This window comes from Chlamydotis macqueenii, chromosome 16 (assembly GCF_036417535.1).
Source record: "Chlamydotis macqueenii isolate bChlMac1 chromosome 16, bChlMac1.mat, whole genome shotgun sequence".
NCBI lineage: Eukaryota > Metazoa > Chordata > Aves > Otidiformes > Otididae > Chlamydotis > Chlamydotis macqueenii.
In genome coordinates, this window is record NC_141571.1 from 11,699,703 (window position 1) to 11,722,416 (window position 22,714).

At 37.8% G+C, this 22,714-nt stretch overlaps 1 protein-coding gene across 1 annotated transcript; it reads left to right on the forward strand.

Annotated features, from left to right (window-relative positions):
* Positions 1-1,988: 1,988 nt before the first annotated feature.
* ZNF831 (zinc finger protein 831) lies at positions 1,989-20,592 on the forward strand. The gene is made up of 7 exons (XM_010129350.2): positions 1,989-2,147; positions 6,166-6,317; positions 10,038-14,313; positions 15,161-15,309; positions 16,999-17,168; positions 17,873-18,024; positions 18,830-20,592. Exons 3-7 carry the CDS (start codon positions 10,042-10,044, stop codon positions 19,679-19,681), a joined length of 5,595 nt encoding a protein of 1,864 aa, XP_010127652.2. The 5' UTR covers positions 1,989-2,147; positions 6,166-6,317; positions 10,038-10,041; the 3' UTR covers positions 19,682-20,592.
* The last annotated feature ends 2,122 nt before the right edge of the window (positions 20,593-22,714 follow it).

Genomic DNA, 22,714 nt, shown 5'->3' on the forward strand with positions numbered 1-22,714 from the left:
TGTCTCCATTGAGCAAACAGTAGACGAAGATTAATTTAGAATTTAGAGAAAGACAAAGTAATATAAAAGGTAAAAATCTGTCTTTTTTACTTCTATACACACACAAAAATTACAATGCTAGGAAAATTACCTGTTTTACTGAATTGATTTAAGCAATTTTAGTTTGCAATCTACATAATGTTGTACAATTGCACTCAGTCTGCATGAACGTAACCCTGCTGGGAGTCATATTTCTTTTCTCTCTAAACGTGCACTTTTCTCTACCAACTGAGGCCACAGACATTTCTCTGGCAAAATCTTCCTGGAGCTGACCTCAGCTGTTAGTTTATACATGAAAGAAGAATTTAAGCTTCTACTGTGGCTAGTAGCCAGACTCCACTTAATACCAAGTCAGCCTGTACTGTGGATTAGCAGTAATATCGATTTGATAGTTTTACCAGAGAGATAGAATTGAAGATAATTTTTCATTCGATGTAATGTGATTAATTGTTTAACTACCTTTATCAGATTCTTTGTTAAAGTTTGGAATAGGCAGTCTGAAGTCCGCAAGTCCAGTCTGGCTGGTTTTACTCACACACTGAGTTCTGCTGATTTGGCATTCAGCTCTGGATCTTCCACTCTGGGAGCTCTCAGTTGCTTGCTTCACACTGCGGCCAGGAGATGAGATGAAGAATGGCCAGTGAACTAGGCACTAAATAGCAATATGGGCATCATGAAGTGTCTCCTCTCTTTCCCAGCCTCTCTGCCCAGGTATCTGATTGCCTTACTTTTTATTGTCAGCAGAATACCAAATGCAATAGAAATCCTGTTTGACTTGGGGCTCATTTGAATATTTGAAAAAATACACACCTAAACCATTCCACTCCAGAATGCACATGCCTTGTGTCCAAGCACAGAATTTTTAAGCTGGATGTCTTCCCTCATACGTACATGAAGTTATGCATTTAACAAGCGCTAGTCCCTTACTATCATGGAGCAGCCAAGTTATAAAGGGTCATTGAAGTTTTCAAGCTCCATTCTAAAACTATTTTATCTCTGTTTCACTATCTGTGGTCAAAAATATATTTGATGAGTGTTCTCATTTGTCTGACAAAAACCTTCCACCTGTCCCTCCCAACAACAGTGTACTCATAACCATCTTTATTCACCTTCACTTCAGAGAGCAGTTATATTTTAGCTTAAATAGCATTTTCCTCTCATTTCCCATTATATTCTAGAGAACAACCCCTTTGTTTCACTCCTGTTGGTCTCCTTTATATCCAGTACTTAAAGCAAACATTCAAGTTTTCTGTCCGATTTGGATCAGCCTGATGCACTGCTAGACTATGAAACAAAACTGGGGTGCCAGGACATCCCTCTTTTTCTTGGCTGTGTTTTGTGGAATATTCCAGGGAATAATCACGGTCTAAGATTTCCTACCTGGCCGGTTGTGAAGTGGCTGCTGTATCTATTGCACCATGCTACTCGGTGCTACCAAGATTTGGGCACCTAGTTAGCACGTTCAGAGGCAGAAATACAGGTGTCCCCTGAAGAGTTTACTATGGAAACCTGGATGCCTTCTGGAATACGGGTGCTCATACGTTAATTAACAAATACCAGCAAAAAGCATAACAAAATGTTTACATTACGTAAAATCAAAAATCTTCCTAAGTACTTAATTTACCTTTTTAAATTTAGAGGCTGAGGAAGAAACTTGACTGGATTACACCTGTTAAGTTAAAAAAAAACCAAACCAAACAAATCTTAGAAAAAGACAGAAGAAAAAAAGTAGTAATTTTTCATTTGTGCCTGATGGGGTTGTGTTTTTTTTTTTTTTTTAAACTGTTTGCAAATCTTCAGTGTAATGGTTTGAAACCCAGTCGTGTCATTTCTTTACGCCCACACACAGAGCTGCGGTAGTGCAGACACTGTAGCAGGCAAACCACATTACCAGCATCGGCCATTAAAACTCTTCCTACACCACGCGTGGGCTGACTTCACCCCCGCCTCTCTTTGCACACACCCCACCACCCACTCTTCCATTTTCAAATGCTTCAAAAAAAGAGGAGAGAAAGACACTGAAAAAAGAAAACAGGATGCTTCTTTTGTTTCAACGCTATTCCAGAGACCTGAACCTCTCCACCTGCCTGTGAATTGGCCACCTAAAGGTTAGCAAGTGTTTTGTTATCATTTTATATAGACAGAGATGTAATTAAATTCTAGATGGTAAGACAGAAATCTTGAAGTTACATTTTTGTTTTAATGTGATGATTCTTTCACTTAGCAATGAGAAAGATTTTTTCCTAAAACACAAACCATTTTAATACTGGCCCCACTTCTGTTTTTAAAAGGGCTTTAATAAGTATTTTTTCATAATTTAGTCCAGCCTCCTAAACTTTAAAAGATGAACTCGGGTTATTATTTTTTCTGTTAGAGCAACCTGTTGATGACAGACTGCTGGCTGGAGGTTGTTAACTCTTTCCTAACAAGGGAAATGCACAGGAGTCAATTTGATGAAAGGACAAAAGAATGGAAATCCTTTGAGGTTTTTAGATTTTTTAAGCACTAACAATCCTATTTTTTCAAAAATTGTGAAGCCACCAACAGTGTTACAAAACCAACAGATGGTGTTAGATATGTTTCTTTTTAGAAAGAAGTGGTATAAATTTAAAATAAAGACATATAATAAATGAGAAAGCATTTTTTATGACTGGAGCTGAGAAAAGTAGCAGTATAAGAAGTAGGATAGGAAATATTCTCTGATACAAATTACATGACGAGATCAAAGGGGCCAATACAATGTTTACTTACACACTAAAATATATTTCAGCTAACAATGTTCTTATTGATTTAAGCCTTTTGAATGTTTTCACTTATGGATATTCAAGAAAAGGAGAAACAAAGAATAGAAAACTGTATAATAATGATCAAAATAGTTGGTGCTATTCTAGAGTGAAGGAAAGGTATTCCAGATCACATTCTTCTTAAAAGGTTTTAATACTGTATTCTGGTACAGTGCTTACAAAAATAAAAAAAAAAGAAACCAATTTTGCTGATATTGCACAATCGTGGAAGTACAGTATCAAAAATATTTGTCCTCAGGATATGGTACAAGAATTTCAAAGTTAGATCAGCATGTTTTTTAGTTGCTTTGTACTTTTATAACATATGAAGCAGGGTAAGACTTCAGGAACCATGACTTCTTAATAGCAAGATTTCCCAAAGCCAGAATTTGAGCAAGAAATGTTAGCACTGAAAGATTATGAGCGTTTCACAAGATCAGGGAATTACACATTTTCATCCTAATTCTGCAGGGGACTGAGGCTCTCAGCTTTGTTAATAAGGTTACAAGCAGTCTGCACACTGCTGGCGGAACCTGCAGACCTGTAAGATCAGATACGTCCCTTAAGAACAAGCAGAAAGGTGAAGTCAGTACTTCTGTTATGCGATGTTTCAAGGTATGAAGTCAAACTGAGAAAAGAGCAAACGCAGAAAGAGTTTTTAAGTAAACCAAGATTAACAGTAATTTTGGGGCTAATCAGGAAATGTATCAGTTCCATTTTGCTAGTTTGAATTGAGGTCTAGAAAGTGCCAGAATTAGGGTACACCCATAAACTTCTCTATCAAACAAGTAGTGTCTAAAGTACTTGCACAAAATTTATTTCAAACCCTATGGTTCACTATTACTTTATTATACTAATATTTAAGTAGAACCAGTATCTGTATATTCTGCTAGACAGTAAGACGTTGTGTGCTGTTCTCAGAAGAAAAATTGGCCTTATAAGAAAAAATCATAGCTAACAATCCTGTGAGATACTTGCTTTTCATTTAAGATTGTAAAGTACTTTAAAACATGTAGCTGATAGGATCTTTGAAATCTATTTCCTTACTAGTATAGGAAGCATGCTAATTGCTGCTTTCACTTGATCACATCTTTGACTAAAACCCTGTAGGTATCTTTGAAGGATACAGGTTTCAGACACCTGGAAAGAAGCCCTTTCCACAGATTCTTGGAACCTAGAAACACATACCAATGATATGTGGGTTTATCTCCTCAAATCATGATTGAGATAAGTTGAGAGTGAAGTGCAATGTAGATAGCACCACATACTCCCTACTGTGTAGCACCTGGCAGGAGGCTTATCTTTATACACAGTTAAAATAGATTTCTTGATATATTGAGCCAACTGAAGTTAATTGGGTTTCTCTGTACAGGATAATGTTTGAATTTAAATAAATGTAAGTAATCTTGCACAGAGATTCCAGCTTAGGAAGTGTCACACAAAAATAGATTGGTTAAAAAGAGAAAACAAAAATCAATTAATTTCACATAGAACTCATGCAGTGTAATACTGGTCCTCTGTATTAAGCGTACAGTTCAAATCACTTCTAGCCTTTACAGCAATCTGTTCATCCATATAAATGGGCAGAATCACAGGATGCTCTAGAGCCAGTCTGATTCAAGTCCTTTATTCAACATTTAGAGTTTTTAGGTCAAGCTTCAAAAGATTCTGCTAAGCCCTGAAACCTGTGTGATAGTGGCAAAGATCCATGCAGTCACTTGCTTTAGTTGTAACTTGTTTTATTTAGTTACTGCTTCTCTAAGCCTCTCAGGATAAGAAGTTTGCAGTTTTTAGAACTTGATATGATATTGAGTGTTCTAATAATGAATTTTAAAAGCTTATATATGTTTTAGAGTTGTTACTAGTTCCAGCATACTGCTGGAATTATTAGCACTGTTTAAAATAAGTGTCCCTTTTGAGTAAATTCATCTTAATTTAAAACAATAATAGTAAGTCTCAAAGTGCAATAAAATACAATGGACTTCAGATATGTGCTAAACTAATTTTGACTGGTTATGTACGATGCCCATAATCATCTGTACCTCCCAGTAGAGCTGTTTCATGTCGTTGTATCCACAGGGACAGAACGAGTCTGTGCATCAGAAGCATGAGTCACTGTAAAGCAGTTCACAATGTCAAGTAGCTTTCTGGATTCACTGATTTAAAGCGTGTGCAGTGCCATTACCAATTACTGGGAGCATCTCAGGGTGTAACAGAAACTAGAAGGATTTTAAGCAACAATACTAGTCCCTGTTAAGTGCTTTCCTGCCCCCTGAATAACTAAACGAAGGCAAGAAAGACAGGAAGAATAAGACAGAAATATTTCTCCACCTCCAAAATTAGAGGCCTACTCACACAGGGCCCAGAAACAAACTGAAAGCAATCCAAACAACAGGCAAAACTCTCCAAGATCAATAAAGCTGTGCAGAATGAAAATCTGTTGACACCTCAGGCATTAGTTTGTCGTCTGAATTACTAAAAGAAAGAGCTTCCACTAAAGTGGATATTGGACAAACAATCATAATACAGTTTCACCACTGTCCAGTTTACAAGATACAGGCTGCAGCTATCTGAATTGGCCAGATGCTCATCACAGTTATAAACAGATTAAAAGCTACGTCTTCCAAAATGCAGTGTTCCTAAGGAATTTTTACAGGCCAGATACGCTGATTTTAAGGAATGTGTATTCCAGGTTGGGATTTACTTAGTCTAACAGCAGTGGAGGAAGCAGCCATTCCGGTCCGTATTTTAAACAGGCGTTTGCAGAACGAACAGCTGCCCGCTGACAGGACACCTGGCTCTGCTGACTGCTTTATCTGAGGGCTCTTCACAACGTCAACCCACAAACGAAATCTAATCTCTTAAAATGATCTTTTCACTTCTCTTGACTGTCCCCTATCCATTTCCCCTCCAGCTTTTCACAAATTTTAGGTTTGTTGCTGAGCATGTCCTAAATACTTTTAACATTCTTGAAGTATTTTCCCTCCTGGTCACTGCTTTCCACCCTTCCGCGGGTGGATAATACCCATGCTGGATGAGTTTAGCATTTCATATGTCACAAGTGTCTTCTCTCCACCACTGTTTTCTTTTCCAACACATTTTAAGAGAGATCTTCACTGTGCAGTTACAGACAAATTACCTGTAAGGGTATGAAGAAACAAATTCTACCATTGTGTCAGCGTGTTTCGCTGAATGATGCCACTCAATGCAGTGTACAAAATGCCTACATTTCAAAACCAGCTGATTCTGTTTATAGGTTCCTACATGAATAATGATAAAGGATACAAAGAGATCGAAACGCTACTTCATTTTCTTCTGTTTCATCTCTTCCTGTTTTCTGAAGGTTGTTACTGTGACACCAATGTAAAAAAAAAAGAAAAAAAACAACTTCCTACTTCTAATCTGTTTCAAGTCTTTGTCCTCGTTTCTCTCTGCTTGCATCAAGTATTGACAGAAATGAGACTTCTTTTGCTGAAATGCCTGGCTCAATAAAAGGTACGTAAGCTAAAATTATTTACAGACTAAAGAGGATTCTGCTTCTGTATGCTCTCTGGTATTTTATTTAAGGTAGGAATCACCAAATGCTTTTAAAGAAAGGCAAAAACTTCTAGTAGAATATAGTATATTATGTATGTTCAGAATGTTGAAAAGCTGCTTGTATGTGGTTATAAAAATAAACTAACTCCATCATCTCTACAGATTTTACCTGTAGACCAAGCCAGGGGATTGAGCACTGCATCTGCTTAAAGACTATGATGCTCCTCTCAATGGTGTCTCAAAAAATCATGTGTAAGTGCAGGAAATAAGTAGCTATATGTTTATTTAATGATTTTATTAATAATAATGGGCAGTTGACAGTGCATTTACATGTGCCATGCGGAACACAAAAATATTTTAGTTGTATAATCCAAGATTATTATAACAGTGCTGATAAAATCAAGCAAGTTTTACAAAATATATTTGGAATTCAGGAAAAAATTATGTAGATAATAGGAACACACTGTATTTTAAATGAGTTTTTTCTACTGTGCTGATTTGGCATCTGAAACTACTCCACTTTTTGACTTTTCAGTGTTCCACAGACCTACCTATGGCATTTACCTGAAGGTATAATTCAAACTAGGAACAAAGTAATTGTATTTAAATTGAATTTTATTGACCAGTTTTGATAGCTTAAGAAACTAATTTAGAAAATTTTGTCCTGGCCAAATCCTGCTTTTAGTTTTGTTAATTGGAAATGTTTCCTTATCTTATTAGGATCAAGTTTTTATACTAGTAGTTTGATGCTACAAGTTACAAATTGAGCTCAGAACAGCAAGCATATGCTCAGTAACAGGGCCTGGGGGATAATCAACAAAGGAAGTTTTTCTACTTTAGGCAAGGATGACCCAGAATTAGCCTTGGGGTAGAATTAGTTTGAGATAAGCTATTTTTGTCAATGTACAAAGAAACACAGTGGCTTTTTTTTTTTTTTTTTGTATATAAATGACAGATGTGAAAAGTATGATTGTATTCGCCACAGTAGAATACAAGCCACAGAAATTTCACTTCGGAATAAAGTAACTTGTATTTGCTGTGAAAAGCAGCAAACTATGACAGCTGGTAGAAATGTATTGTTAAACTCTTAAAAGTCATCATAGAATCATAGATTAGAATAATTTGGGTTGCAAGGGACCTTTAAAGGCCATCCAGTCCAACCCCCTGCCAGGAGCAGGGACATCTCCAACCAGATCAGGTTGCTCAGAGCCCCGTCCAACCTGGGCTGGAATTTCCAGGGATGGGGCATCCACCACCTCTCTGGGCAACCTGTACCAGGGTTCCACCATCCCCATTGTAAAAAATTTCTTCCTTACATCTAGTCTGAATCTACCTCCCTCTATTTTAAAACCATTACCCTTGTCCTATCACAACAGGCCCTGCTTAAGAGTTTCTCCCCGTCTTTCCTGTAGGCCCCTTTAGGCACTGGAAGGTCACTGCAAGGTCTCCCCGGAGCCTCCTCTTCTCCAGCTGAACAGCCCCAACTCTCTCAGCCTGTCCTCACAGGAGAGGTGCTCCACTCTCTGATCATTAATGAGATTCTGTATCACCATTTAGTTTAATTGTTTAGCATTAGTTAACATTTTCCTTTATATTTTCTGTAATCATTTAAGTATTTTCTTCATAGAACATTACAAAGCACTGAAATAATTCCCAGAATTACACTGTATTTTGGGCCCCAGAACCTTAACAGAGAGTCTGGTACTTTGGAACTACAGGATTCAAATTAAAACATCTGTCCACCACAAGTCCTACTAACTTACAGCCTGGCCTTGAAGGGCCTACCGGCAATGTATGAGGATATTCAAACAGAGAACATAATTTGTGACACAGTTTATTTACAGTTGCATTGTGAGCTACCCATTGGGCTGAAATAATCAGTGAGATTAAAGGCAATATCCTAATATGCAAAAACTTTTCCTTTGCAGAAGACTGATAACCAACAGGGTTGCCCTACCTTTCAGTTTCAATGGTGCACACATTTAATATGAACACTACCTGAATTCCTAGTCTAATTATTGAGATGCTAATTATATTTATTACGGACCACATAACTCATTGACCTTAACCTGTTCCATTTGATCATTCAGACCTTCTCTTGGATCTTCATCCAATTTTATATCAACTTATCAGCTTTATTAACTGCTCTAACAGTAACTGAGGAATACTCAAAAATAATTACATTGAATTTGCCATTTCTCCTTTCTGTGAATGATTTGCACAGTTCTCAGCAACTATATGCAACAGAGATTTTATTTTGAATAAGCGTAACATACCATGTGTGTCATATGGAACCAGTCAAAATTTTAAACAACATTTTTGAATAATTTATTTTTACTGTTTCCCAGTAATGATTACCTATTAAAATGATCCAGGGAAGATACAGAAACACCACTACAGATTATGCAGTAAGGTAACAAACTGCAGATTTCACATTTAGCCACTCATTATGTGATTTCAAATGGGGTTTTTATGACTGTTTGCACAAGAGCAGCCTATTATTCATAACCGCCAATGGATACTGAGCTGTGAGTATAGCTAAATAAAAATTTGAATAAACATTCACAATCACCTTCTAATTTTCATCCAAACTGTAATTACAAGAGGTTATGCTGATGCCTCTATCAGATCTTCAAAAAATAATTTTCAACTAGCTTATTTTGATAGTTTCCTAGTTTGTTTCTAAGAAAGACAGACAAGACAAGTTTTTGATAAAATAAGAAGCAGTCTGGACCAGCATCAACCCTGAATATATTTTGGACAGATTTCATAAGAACAGGTTCACTTTTTCAAAAACTGTGTCTACAAAATGTTTTCATCTGAGATTGAAAGCATCTAAAAATACGCAGTATACCGTAATACTGCCTTTAATGGTATAAAATTAATATGGGCTGCACAAAAGACAGCTTTAATTTATCCCACTACTTTGCTATGATACCATCTTTTCTAGTTTTTACATATTTATGTAAATCTCACTTGTAAAACAGGACATCAGTTTCATTTTGTTCATTTTCATTTTGCATTGCTTTTTGCAATATGCTTAGCCTTAGCTCACTTAAATTGGGAAAGTATAGATAATATGCAGCCACGTTTAATGTCCTGTGTTTGGAACAGGTTGCCCAAAGCAGCTGTGCAGTTTTTAGCCTCAGAGGGTTTCAAAACCAGATTGGGAAACACCCTGAGCGACCTCATGTGACTCTGAGTGCTGACTCTGCTTTGAGCAGGTGTTTGGACTAGAGACCTCCTGAGGTCCCTGCTAACCTTAACTGTTCTGTCTTTGTATGTTATTTATTCATGTAAATTTTTAAATTAAAAAAACATGGTACAAATATATAATGTGAATATGGTTCTAGAAAATTAAAATTGTGTTATTTTTGGGTGCTGAGAGCTTGCATTTGCAAATCTGATACTCAGATTTATTTCTAATACTTTGGCTACTTACTGGAGGTTTTAAGTGCAATGTTCAATGTTCCTTACAATGTACGGATCTTTAATTCCTAGCTAAGAAATGAAAGATTACTCAATTTAATTGGAAAATTAAGTTAATTATTGTCTGCATAATGCCTGTGTGTAAGATTTGTGATATTCATTATTGCTAACTTTCCAGTCTAGCAGTTGAAAGTGTTTATTTTATTTTGCTATCTGAAGATCCCTACTTGTTTTGTTTCCCCTCAACAGACACATGAGCATATGGCAGATAACCCTTGAAATGGAGGCACAGAAGCAGCCTGCTTTCACAGCTGCACTAGCAGATCGACCAGTTCCAACTTCTTCTCTTCAGCCTGCGCAGGGTGCTTCAGATCTCAGCCAAGGCAGCGCAATTCCTCACCAGGAACAAGCACTGTCTCAGCCTGTGTATCTAAAAGCCCTCACCATCCCACTGTATCAGCCCGTCCAGGCAGGATGCTTTCAGCCAAACGGTCAGTTAGTGACTGCCAGGAGCTGCGTGCATCTGGACAGCAGTAACACGCCTCTCATCCTGAATCCACTTGTTCCTTCAGAAGGCGCAGATCAGCCTCAGCCGGTTTTTCACAAACAACTTGGGCAAACTCTAACATTGAATATAGTGAGCACTTTACCAGTTTTATCATCACCAAATTCTTGCATGAATGCACCTATTGGGAGCCCAGGAAAATCAAAAAAAGCTGGGAAATATATCTGCAAACACTGTGGGCGGGATTGTTTGAAGCCAAGTGTCCTTGAGAAACACATTCGCTCTCACACGGGAGAGAGGCCCTTTCCATGCACCACTTGTGGTATTGCATTTAAAACTCAAAGCAACTTGTATAAACACAGAAGAACTCAAACACACGTCAACAATACCAGACTGCCCTCAGACTCTGACAACAGTGGCATGTTAGAGCAAAATGAGAAATCAACAGAGAGCATCACGTCACATCAAGGCAGCAAACTGCTCAGTAGCACCTGTGAAGACAAGGGGATAGAGATGAAACAAGTGAGTTCAGAGACCAGTGCTGTAACAGACACTGAGAAACTTCTTCATGACCTTTCACTGCCGGTAACAAGCAATTCATCATCTGCTCCAGAAAATCAAGAAACAACGAATCAGTCCTTTAGTTCAAAGGCTAATCGGAGCGTCCCTGAGAGAGACCCTCAAAGCTCATCATCTCCAGGAGCTTTGCCAAATGGTCAGTGCCAGAGAAAGAAGATACAGGAGCAAAGAACTCTGACTGCCACTAAGCATATTCCGTTGCAAAGGCAGCAAGCAACCTCCTCGGAAAAACAGTGGGATTACAAGCCATTTGACTGCAAGCTAAAGAAGTGCGAGAGCACCGACTCAGGGTACCTGTCACGCTCGGATAGCACGGAACAACAGATGGCATCATCCAGCCCGTTGCACAGTCTCTATGAGCACAGCACAGAACTGGAAAATGAAACTGCCCTCAGCAGCTTAAGGTGCACCTCCGGAAGCAGTGCAAAGCTAGATGCAGCTGAGAAAGCTACAGCCTTAATGCTAGAGAAAAAGAGGCTGGAAGAACACATTTCGAAACTTATTTCTCATAACAAAAGTGTGGTGGATGATACCCAGTTAGACAACGTCAGGCCCAGAAAAACTGTCCTTTCCAAACAGGGCAGCATCGATCTGCCAATGCCTTACACATACAAAGACTCTTTCCATTTTGACATCAGAACTTGTGATGTAAATAGGAAAAAGAATATTTCCCTTTGTTCAGCAAAATCTACCTTTGCACCTCTAGAAAAATGCAAGCCAATGTTTTTTCATTCCGTCCCCACCCAGTTCTCCACAACGATAGACGCTGTGCCTGTCACACGAAGCAACTCTCTGCCGTTCGTGGAGGGCACACGGATGGTGCATGACAAAGCAGGTTGCTCAAACCCACTTTCTCTTACTAAGCAGTCTGCAAATACAGGTGCTGCTGGTTTGCTGCCTAGCAACAATTTCACCGTGAATTCAGTGGATTTTCCTAACAGCCATCCCCGAGCTCTAGTCAGACAAACAGCAGTGGATGATTTGCCACTAAGTAACGTGGCTGATCGTCCTCCTCTGTCGGAGGAGCTGCAAAGGAGTAAAAAGCTTGGGGCTGGAGAAGGAATCGGTGCTAAAAATAAGAAAAACAATCAAAGGAAGTTAAAGATGTTCTCTCAAGAAAAATGGCAAATGTATGGAGATGAAACATTTAAGAAAATCTACCAAAAAATGAAAAGCAGTCAAAATGCCAAGAAAATTAAACAAAGGGGCAATAAGATTACAGATACTACAGGCTTCACTCCTGATTCTAAGGAACCAGTCAGCACTACTGAAATTACTGAGGAAAGACATGGGAGGAGCTCTGTATGTGACAGTCTTTCCCCACTTGTGACAACAGGTTTAACCACTGGTAAACCAGAAACCTGTACCAGTGGTAATAATAATTTACAGAACGTGTCCTCTGAGGAAACTGCAGACAGTTTAAACTGCATAATGGAGACATCGCATTCAGTAAACGCTAGTGCACACGCTGTTATGAGCAAAACTTCCCCAGGCCTTAGTGGCAGCGACACAGATAAATATACAGGTGGCAACACCACATTGCTGGCTCCCAGCAGCTGTGAGCTCAGGCTTCAAAATACTCAGTGTCCGCGGAACGCTGACAGAAGGAACGATGACTGCTTGCCAGTAGAGAGGGAGAAACCAAGACCTGGGAAAGAATCCAGTACATTTGAATCAGATTGTGAAAGCACTTCAAACAACTATGGAAACCATAGCAGGAATAGGGAAACTGGCCGGCATGTCCTGACGGCCCCGTGGGTCCATTGCAACAACAACAGAGAAGCCGCAGGGAAATCCCAGAATTTGCCATCAGAAAGAAAAAAGTTGAAATTTGAAGCGGAGAAGACACAAAACATTATTTCAAAGTCCTGTCCTAGTCCTAGTAGTGAAAGTAATGCAGTAAATGAAGCAGAGAGAGTCTGTTGCACTAGCACTCAGTGTCTTTCCGCAGCACCAGTGAAATTCTCCAGTAAAGCAGAGGAACAAAAATTAAGCACAGGGATTAATGAATCCACTGGAGGCACGGAGATTGTTGAGTGCACGAAAACAATCAAACTCCCCACAAAAGCTCTTAATTATAGCGATGTTAATCTTCTTTCACATTCAGCAGGTATCGCAAAAGCTTCATTTGTGGGATTTTTAGGGCCTGAATTAAGGGGAAGTGATTGCAATTCTTTTGCCTTGCACAATGCAACAGATAAAGATGTCAAAACATGTCTTGTGAAAACAGGAGCAAAATTACCACTGCTCAGTGACAACGCTGTTGACGTGTCTTCTAAAACTCATCATCTGCAATCTGGTCATTTAACTCCAGCCCCACAACAACATGACTTTTCTCCAAAATACATCCTTAAATTGCCGCAAGACAAGAGAGCCTCAGATCTGTCACTTTTGCTTAGATCAGAACAGAAGATGACACCTTGCACATCTGTGACAGACACCTTAACCAACCCCCCCTGCTCTTCCAACAGCGGATCACTCGGTTCTCACTCTGATTATGTGGTTTGGTCCCCTTTAAAATTTGAAGTGAAACAACAGGCCAGCAAAGGAGAGCTACGATGGAACGTACACACAAACTGGAAAACTCCAGTATTTTGTTCACCAGTCAATTCAGAAACAACAAATATCTTAACCACAGCAGATAACACCTTTCATAACCAAAACTTCAGGCAGCAGGATATTGTAAGAGATGCTTGGAAAAACAAACAGAACAAAAATAAATTAAATTATCAAAGGCAAACGGAAGAGAAGTGGATGAGCATAACTACTTCCTCTATCCAGACCCCAAAGAAGAAAATATGCTTTACTTCTATATATACAAGTGGTTTTTTCATATCAACTGACATCAAAGAAGAGAAGAAGGTTTTACATCATCTTTGCTCAGGAAGTGACTCTTTCATAATGACCTCAGCTTCTAGCAAGGGTGCAGAGCCCGCAGTCACGGGGTGGGACAGAGGTGGAAGTGCATGCCTTCTTAAGGACCATGCAGCAACACAGCAGGACACGCAGCATTCTCAGAGCTCAACAGACAACCCCGCTTACTTTTGCCGTTCTTTTGGCACTTTTTATTGCCACACTCTCACCACTCAGTGTAAAGAACTCCCAGCACTGGCCCACAATAATCTGACTTGCTACTCTGGAAGTTTAACAGTATTAAGCACGAGGAGCACCTTCCCATCACTAAGTGCTGAACCTCAATTAACTTGGTGCTGTTTAACAAGAAGCCTTCCTCTGCCTGCTGAGCAGAAGGGGAATGCAGACTCTGCTTATTCCTCCATCCACACCTGTGAGAAGGACCCTAGCGATGAATGCACACTGTCAACATACGATATTTCTGTTTTGAAAATGAAAAATATTAGCAAGACTGTGGCATATGGCTTAACAAACAGGAGTTTAAAAACGTTGGTTTCATCCTTTTCTAAAGGACAACAGACGCAGGAGGTAATATTAATAATCCTGTTTCTTTTCTCAAGAGGGTGTAATTGGCTGACCCCTCCCTTTTATTAGAAATATAAAAGAATTATCAAAAGTATATTTAGGGACATTTACAGGCATTTGTTGACACAGAATTTACAATTTATGTTTTTAAAAGATAAGTTACATATTAATTTAATGCATGAAAAATACATACTTTTGTGTGAATATTTAATTTTCTTTCACTTTGGAATTTCAGTAGGAATGCTGTCTAGTGAGAAGAGTGTATTTCTATTTCTTGATTTTTCTCTTTATATGTTATATTCTTCTGTATCAGCACATGTATTTCACTGTTTTCATTTTAAATGAATATTTGAATTAGATTGGGACTTAAGTAGACCATTAATGTAAAGACTTTATCATACCTGGAGATACTTGAAGTCAAAGACAGACTGTCTACTCGATCTCTCATCACTTAGATACACTGAAATGTCAACGAAACCAAATTGCATTAATACTCTGTAAAGTGTTTAAGGCTCAAAAACTTTTCTTTTTTTTTAGGTAAGTGGAGATAGACTAGTCTATCTGTACAGATCCTAGAACAGCTCTGTAAGACTAAGCTTACTTTTTATATAGGAAGAAGCATACACTAATTCTATATAGATCCACAAAAGCAGTGAGTTGTTTTTATTTTATTTTCTAAAAATAAATGGACGAAGTGATCAGAAAAAACTAACACACAAATTCTTGGAAAAATTCAGGGTTGTGCTATTTCACTACTATGCTATTCAGTGCTACTTAAAAAGAGCACAAATTTCCAGTCTCTCAGTTAATGTAATTCACAATTTTCATGTGCTTATTTTTTTTTCAATAGTCTCAACAATTAAGATCAGCAGCTCCTGGTGGTGTTTTCAAAAATATTTCAGAGCAAAAGAAGAAAACAATTTACAAAAAGGAAAAACTCTCCACAAATAAACTCAAGAGAAGCCACAAACAGAAAAAGATTAAAGTCACCCCCAAATGGTAAGGAAACTGGTTTTCAGCTTCCCTAGATACAGACATAATTTTGCTAAAATGGGTGTAAAAGGTCCACAGAAAATAAAAAGTCATCCCCAAAATTCAACCTTGTCAAAATTGGGGAAAAAAATAAATCTCTCAGAAAGAGTTATTCCCACATTGCAGCAGTTCCACAATGGTGAACTATAACCAGTATCAATGGGTTGTTTGCTATCAGGAACGGGCTTTTCTAAGCAGAACAGGCATACACCAAAGAAAGATGATGACTGGTCAAGCTGACTCTCACTATGCTTTAGAAATTATTCTTATCTGTCAAAATTGTCAGCATTTACTTTTGTTTGAAGGGAACCGAAATCCTTCAGGTTTGACCCTGTTACAGCTAGAAGCCTTTTGTCCTCCCCATATCTGTATCCTGAACTGGTGGTATTCACAAGAGAGTGCGCAAGACTAAATATCAGGTTCTAACAGAAACTAACAAAACCACCTGTGGTTTAAAGGATCCTTCAGTTTAAACAAAAAGTAGGAAGAATTTGAGTAAGAAATTATCAAAGGCACATTGTTTCATTCAGCACAGTTCCTCTGTATTTAGTGGGAGTTCGTATCAGGGGAAGATTTAGCCTCTAATCTTTCAAGAGTTGGGGTAGCAGAATGTCTGATGAATTGCTTCAATAAGAAGCACGTATTGTGTGCATACATCCCTCTTATTTTATTTCATGACCGAAATCAGACAGAGTGACTCGCTTGTGGACACATCAGTGTCAGTAACTTGATCATTGGGTCCAGCCTGGCAAACAGCACTGCAATCTTCACGGATCATAAGAACAAAAATAGAAGACTCATGTCTATGTTTTCTAGTCTAGTGACATTCTTCTAGGACTTTCTTCTGGTTTGTTTGGTTTTTTTTTTTGAGTGTTTTTGTTTTCTTTGTTTTTCCTGCTGGTCTCAGAATTTATTTATTTAGCTATATCAAGTAAGTACAGGGACTCAATTAAGTACAGGGTCCGGAAAGTGCAGGTCACACAGATTGGTAGCTAACTGGCCAAACTGTTAATTATGAAGTGTAATCTATTTTTCTAACACATCAAACATCTGAATAAGCACACCCTTTTAGATTTACATACTACTCGGTGTACAGTAACTGATTCTATTGATACAGGAATGGGACCTTCCAATGTACTTTAGTCTCAGTCACTGAGTTACTGAAAGACTGAGCTAGAGTAGAAAAAAAAGCAGAGTTGGATTATTCATTGTGAGTTTTCTAAATAACTGAAATACTTATGTTGATCATTAGTGATGATAAATAGGTAGTGTTAAGATAAATAAGATGTTAAATGAAAAGTAAAAAAGCCAATGACTATGCAGTCTCAGGTGATTCCTGTGTGATTCAAGTTTCTATGAAGTAGGTTGACTTAAAATTCCAGACACAGGAAAAAGGATCTGTTATTCCTGAATCCTGTTCTCTTAGCAAACCAAGGATTTACTGAATCCTACTGAGGAAAAAAAATAATAAAATAATTGTGGGTGTCTTGCCTGAAAAATCTTGATTTTTTTTTTTTTTTGAGTTGACATAAACAAACATCTCCTCCACAGTAGTAAATTGCTATTAAATTTACCTGATGATGTGGTATTATGCTACTCTGGCTCCTTTTAAATAGCACATTTTTTTTTACTCTTTCAATGCCATTGGCAATGCAGGTACAGAGGGAGGCGCGTACATGGATATGCACAGTTGAAAATTAACCGACTAAGCAAGCGGCACTGTTTTTCAAATGTAACACTGGATGCGTCGAAAAAGGGCTATTCATCACAACCCTGTAAATTTAATAAGTATAAAAAGTGCCATTCGCCTCAATCAAAGGTACAAGGTAAGTATTTTGAATATTTTTTAATGTATTGAATGTTTATTTTTTAAGAGAATGAACCTTAGCAGTATCTCTGACATGCACCTGTTCCACATGGAATTGCAAAACTACTTTTGTCCTTCAGTATGTTCTGCGAGTAAAAATACAAACATCTCACACTTTCAGAACTGAACACACACTGTGATTTCCATGCACACACTTGCATATGTGAATCTGACAATTAGGGGGGTATTTTAAAAAGAAATAACTCAAAACAACCTTCCACTAGAAGCCTAAACAGTTTTGAGTTTTTCTTCATCAGTTTCTGAAAAAAAAACCTGTATGTTTGCAGTGTGAAATGAGTTTGGTGAGTTTGCTTTCTGTGTTTCTCTGACCACCGCCCCCATTTAAGTAGTGGTGTTAATGCAAACGATGTTTATGATGCAACCATCTTGGAAGCAGGGACAATACCTTGTGTTCATTCACAGCAGATATGAATAGCTTTTACTTCGCAGGACAGTAGTGGCCAATAAAAAAAATCCCCAAACCAAACATACAGAGGGAAAATGAGAAAATGTATCAGGCTTAGAATAAAAATTTGCAGAAAATAGTAAAAACATAGAAACTAGTTCAGTGATACAATGAGAAATTTAGTAATGTGGGGGAAATTTCTAGCATATGGGGAAATAAAAATAAAAGTAAAAATGTATTCAACCTCTTTTCAATAGAAAATCACCTACACCAGCAAAAAGACACATCTTGTTCCACCTCAGAGAAGCCACTTTACAGAAGGAAAAAAGAAGGAAAGAGTAACCCGGGAATATCTTCCCATACTGAAAATCTAAACCACATTAAACAAAAAGACAAAATGGATAAAAAAGTAGGTATTATACCTTAATTCGAGTATTACTTTTTATTAAAAGAAAAAAGAGACTGGTAATTAAAATCTGAATGATACTCAGCTGTTTTAAAGTTCAAGTCAAGACTACTTTGTTTCACAGATTTTGTTTGAAAATGTGCTAAAGGTATGTTTGGGCTTAAAATATAATGAAAATTTACTAATGTTGGAATTAGCTTTTTTAGAAGAACAATTAAACTTGCACCAATCAAAAGGGGTATTTCTCGTGTTTGCCGTCAGAGGACTGATTAGCACTGATGTCAGAGGTGCCCATAGATGTGGCACAGAGAATCCTGAGACAGAGACAGTAAGCTTGAAACTAGAAAAGAGGGGAGGGTAGTGATGGCATGTAGCGATGGCAAGAATGTGTATCCAGGGTCACAACTGAATTTCTTCAGCCGTTTGTGGAAGCTAGTGCTGCTGTGGTTTCAATTTCAAGCATAAATTATTAGTGTGATTTGTCATCTAATAAAGAAAAAAACACCTGAGGAAAAAAATACATCCTTTGCTACACTTCCCACACACACAGCGAGAAAAAAAAACTCTCATCAAAAGACAGATGAGTAACTTGGTCTACAGTAATGAAAAAAAATAAAAAGAGTGGCAAAATAATCACAGTTGTACAAATAAAGGTTGACATTATGCTGAATTATTCAGTCGATATGAGTTATAGCAGAGGTAAATGTTTTCTACTGATACAGTCAACTTAGTTATCATTGCACTTTTATAATCATTCTGGATTGAAAATTTTAAATGTAAATTTCTTTTTTCCTCTTAATGTCTACAGGACATTTCTGCACAAATCATGGAACACACAAGAACAAACTCTTTTCAGAACATTACAGTTCCTCTGGAAATATCTATGACAGCTCATTCCTTTTCATCCCCAGTGAATACAGCCATGCAGCAAGTCAGCAGTGATGTGGAAATCTGCTGCTTAGTGACACAACCACTTGTGCTCCAGCGATCTGCCCCAGAGGAGTCACAGCCAAACATTCAGAGTGACTCAACGGCCTCTGCTTATTGGTCTTGCCCTTTTGATTTTACAAATACAGGCACAGGTGATCAACTTGACAGCACAAACTCAGAGACTACTGGTCCTCTTTCCTTACACCTAGAAGCAAGCCAGGAAAACATACTAAATGTAGAGTCAGAGAGTCAAAGATTTGGTACATTAGACCCGGTAATCCAGGCCCCAAGAAGGGAGAAACCTCCAGCTGAAAAAAACTCATATTCATCTCCACAAGACAACCCAACTCCCAGTTCCCAGCCTGGATGTTCACATTTATTAGGGTCAAAAGCAGAGTCTCTTCCTGAGTCAGTCACAAGGGCTAAATTACCCAGTACAGAATACACAGAGCAGGCAAATTTTTCTCAAAAAATCCTTGACCTTCATGGGAGTGCAGACAAGAACGGAACGCATCTGCAGTCAAACAGCTACGGCAGGCCGCACGGAACAGCTACTACTACCTTTGAAAAGCCCCCAATTACTCGTAGGTCCCCCGAATTCAAGACTGACTCCGAAACACCTTCCAAGACATACAAAAAGAGAGGTTTAGAAATGATGAGGAAGCAAACCAGAGTTGAGTACGATGACACTAGCAGTGATGATGAAGATAGGCTTGTTATAGAAATATAGCAAATGGGCTGCTAACAGGATGCTTGTATGACGGCCTGTTACAGAAGGAAATACCATGGATGTTTGATCTGCATCTCTGAAGCACCTTAAAAGCAGAAAAGCCATTTCTCTGTGCAATAGGGAGCATTCTCTTCTGAAGAGGGTCCTTTATTTCAAAGACTCAAACTTTTTAAAAAAAGCTTATTTGAAGCAAAGAGGGAGCTGGCATCACAGATTTAAATGCAAGTGGCAAACTTGTGTTTATGGGGGGTTTCCAGCATTGTTAACATTCTTACCAGTCTTTTGTAATTCCCGCAAGTGCTAGCTGCCAGTGGTTGTTTTATTAAACGGCTGCAGTGTGTTTATTTACTACTAACAAGACCATAGCAGCAGCTTTCTCAGTACGTGAGCTAAGATTTCCTGGGAAGGTTTGGATGTATTCTCTTCTATATTCTCGTCTTTTCTGGCAGTCACTTCCATCTGTCCTGGGAGTGATACACTGGCATTACGGGGCAGATTTGTTCCCTAAGTATCCGTGATATTGGACAAGTCTGGAAAAATGCTCATCTTTTTCCATGTTGCACAAATGTCAATGCTTCTTTGTGACAAATGACACAAGCATGCTTTGCTTTGTGTTTTGTGCCTTTTCTGCCAAGATCTACTCAAATATTCTTGATTTCTAGTTGGAGAATATGGGTGTTAGCTATTGATATTTCCTTGTGGTGAAATTTTTGACAAGGATTTTCTCATTGTATTTATCACATTGTGCTCCTCATTTTTATTGTAATCTTAAGTTGAATTGCAAGGATGCTATTTTATTGAGTAAAGAAGCTATATGGCATAGCTTGTTTTCTTTTTTTAACAAAAAGTTTTGTCCTACAAACCCTAAAATTTATTGGTTTCTATGTGAATAAATAATTAAGATATTTTAATTTGACCAAGTGTATTCATTTGCTTGATTAAGCTGATAAACATTAGAAACATTCTACTTCCACACGAATGTCAAATTCTGTACTTAAACTTCTACCGTTCTCATAGCATGAGCCATACATACATCTAGTATACTACATGAGAAAAATAAATGTGTATGTGCAAAAAGATAGCAAAACAGCTAACAGAGATAAAACAAGTGCTAAGCCTCGTGCAATTCCTGTGTTTTCAGATGTCTTATAAACATGACAAGATCTGAGGTCATCCATACAGAACTTCACCTTTAGCCTCAAACTATGCTCATAAATTTATTATTGGTACAGAAAACAAAAATTATGGTCAAATTATTAATTCTAATGTGTAAAAAAAAAAGTTAGGGAAAAACATCTCCTCTTTCAGAGTAGATGATAAGCCATGAAAGTTCTTATTCCCTTTCTAAAAATTTTGCAATACTACATTAATTACAGCAATAATTGGTGTAAAAACTGCAAGGAAAATACCTAGGAATATTAGTTTAAGGAATTATGCCTTTTTACTCTCCTGCTTTACTGCTCATTTACTAAGTGCTGGGTTTTTATGACAATAGTATTAACACTGATCTGCTGGGTTGTGTTCAGAATTTGCCGCACAGATATACAGTGAACCAGTCTGGTCTTTTGCTACACTTTATGGTAAACTGCTGCAAACCTCAGTTTTATCCCCAAATACCACATGATGAGAGGATAAGGTGAAGTAACAGCCTCCTTAACTTGGGAAGCTCGGTATTTTGGGCTCAGCAAGCATGGGCATAGAGTTGAAGAATGAATGGCATGAGTGGTGACACTGCAAATTGCATATTTTGTTGACTGAGATACAGGACAAAAAAAATAGCATTTTGCTTAGAATGATACAGCTCAAAAGAATGACATAGCTGCAGATTGTTTTTATATTGTTAGATTTTTCTTTTTGTACTAATAAATTATTTTATCTTAATAAAAATATGACATGAAGATCAAAATAACATTAAGAGAGTGCTAGTTATTAAGGGTTATTTCTAGAATCAACTGCAGAGATGCAAGTCCAAGAATGTCAGTAATCTCAGAGTACATACCGAGTGCTGCGCAGTCCCTAGGCATTCTCCAAGCACGTCTTTTCTTAAATACAAACACAGACAGACCTAATGAGCTGTGTGCTTCTCTTCCTAATTGTTGGGAGAAGCTGTCAACAGACTAGGAAAGACTTACTAGAGAGCCTAAACATAAATTCCAACATTTCATACATAAAATAGCTTAATTTATAATAGTTTTAGCACATGAACTAGTATTATAGTTCAAACATATTAACATTTAATGATTTTTAGTAGCAATAATGCTGAATTCCTTAGGCTACCTCAAACCTTAGCAGAAGAACTATGATGTTACTCAGGAAACTTCTAAGTGAGATTATTAGCAAGAAATATGTTGATATCATCATTAATATGACAAGTTTCACAGGGTTGGTATTACAAGGACAAGAAAGATCAAAGAAAAAATGGTTGGGAACTCCTTCTTGCTCAGTTCGGTATTTGTGCTCCAAGACAAACTGGAGAGGTATTTGGGTGAATCCCAGGTGCAAAGAATTTAAATAGTGTGAATTCAAAGTACACTAATGAGAAATGTTCTTGGTTCAAGTTAGGGAACTCAAGGAGTTTGCTTATCCAAGTCCAACTGGCCACATGGAAAGCAGCGTGTTTTGGCTTTCCAGAAGATGCTGTATTCACAGCAGAACAGACAAGACTACGCAGGCAAATTATTCTCTACCTTTCACACAACAAAAGTGTCAGCCATGCAGTGATGTATCTAATTAGTTTCCAAGAAACTGAACATCAAAGCCACATGAGGGCACCAGGCACAGAGAAAAAAATCTGTTTCTCTATCTTTCAGTGTCAGCAGCTGTTGCTATAAGCAAATTTGAAATTCCTTCGCACATGAATGCATCTCATCAATTTTTTCACCCTTCTATCGAAGGAAGCAAATTAATAAGGAATGCTGATCACTGATAAGATCTATATTCAACACCTACAGCTACTCAGATAGACTGTAAATAAGTGGATGTTTCACATTTTCCCTCTTTAGCTGTGAACAAACTATTTCTTATCATTTCCAT

What these genes read in the sequence shown, in the direction of transcription:
- ZNF831 (XM_010129350.2), top strand. Translation starts at nt 10,042, where the DNA reads ATGAGCATATGGCAGATAACCCTTGAAATGGAGGCACAGAAGCAGCCT. An exon ending in AAGGACAACAGACGCAGGAG is followed by an intron (nt 14,314 to 15,160) that starts GTAATATTAATA and finishes TTTTTTCAATAG; the next exon opens with TCTCAACAATTAAGATCAGC. An exon ending in ATTAAAGTCACCCCCAAATG is followed by an intron (nt 15,310 to 16,998) that starts GTAAGGAAACTG and finishes TTGGCAATGCAG; the next exon opens with GTACAGAGGGAGGCGCGTAC.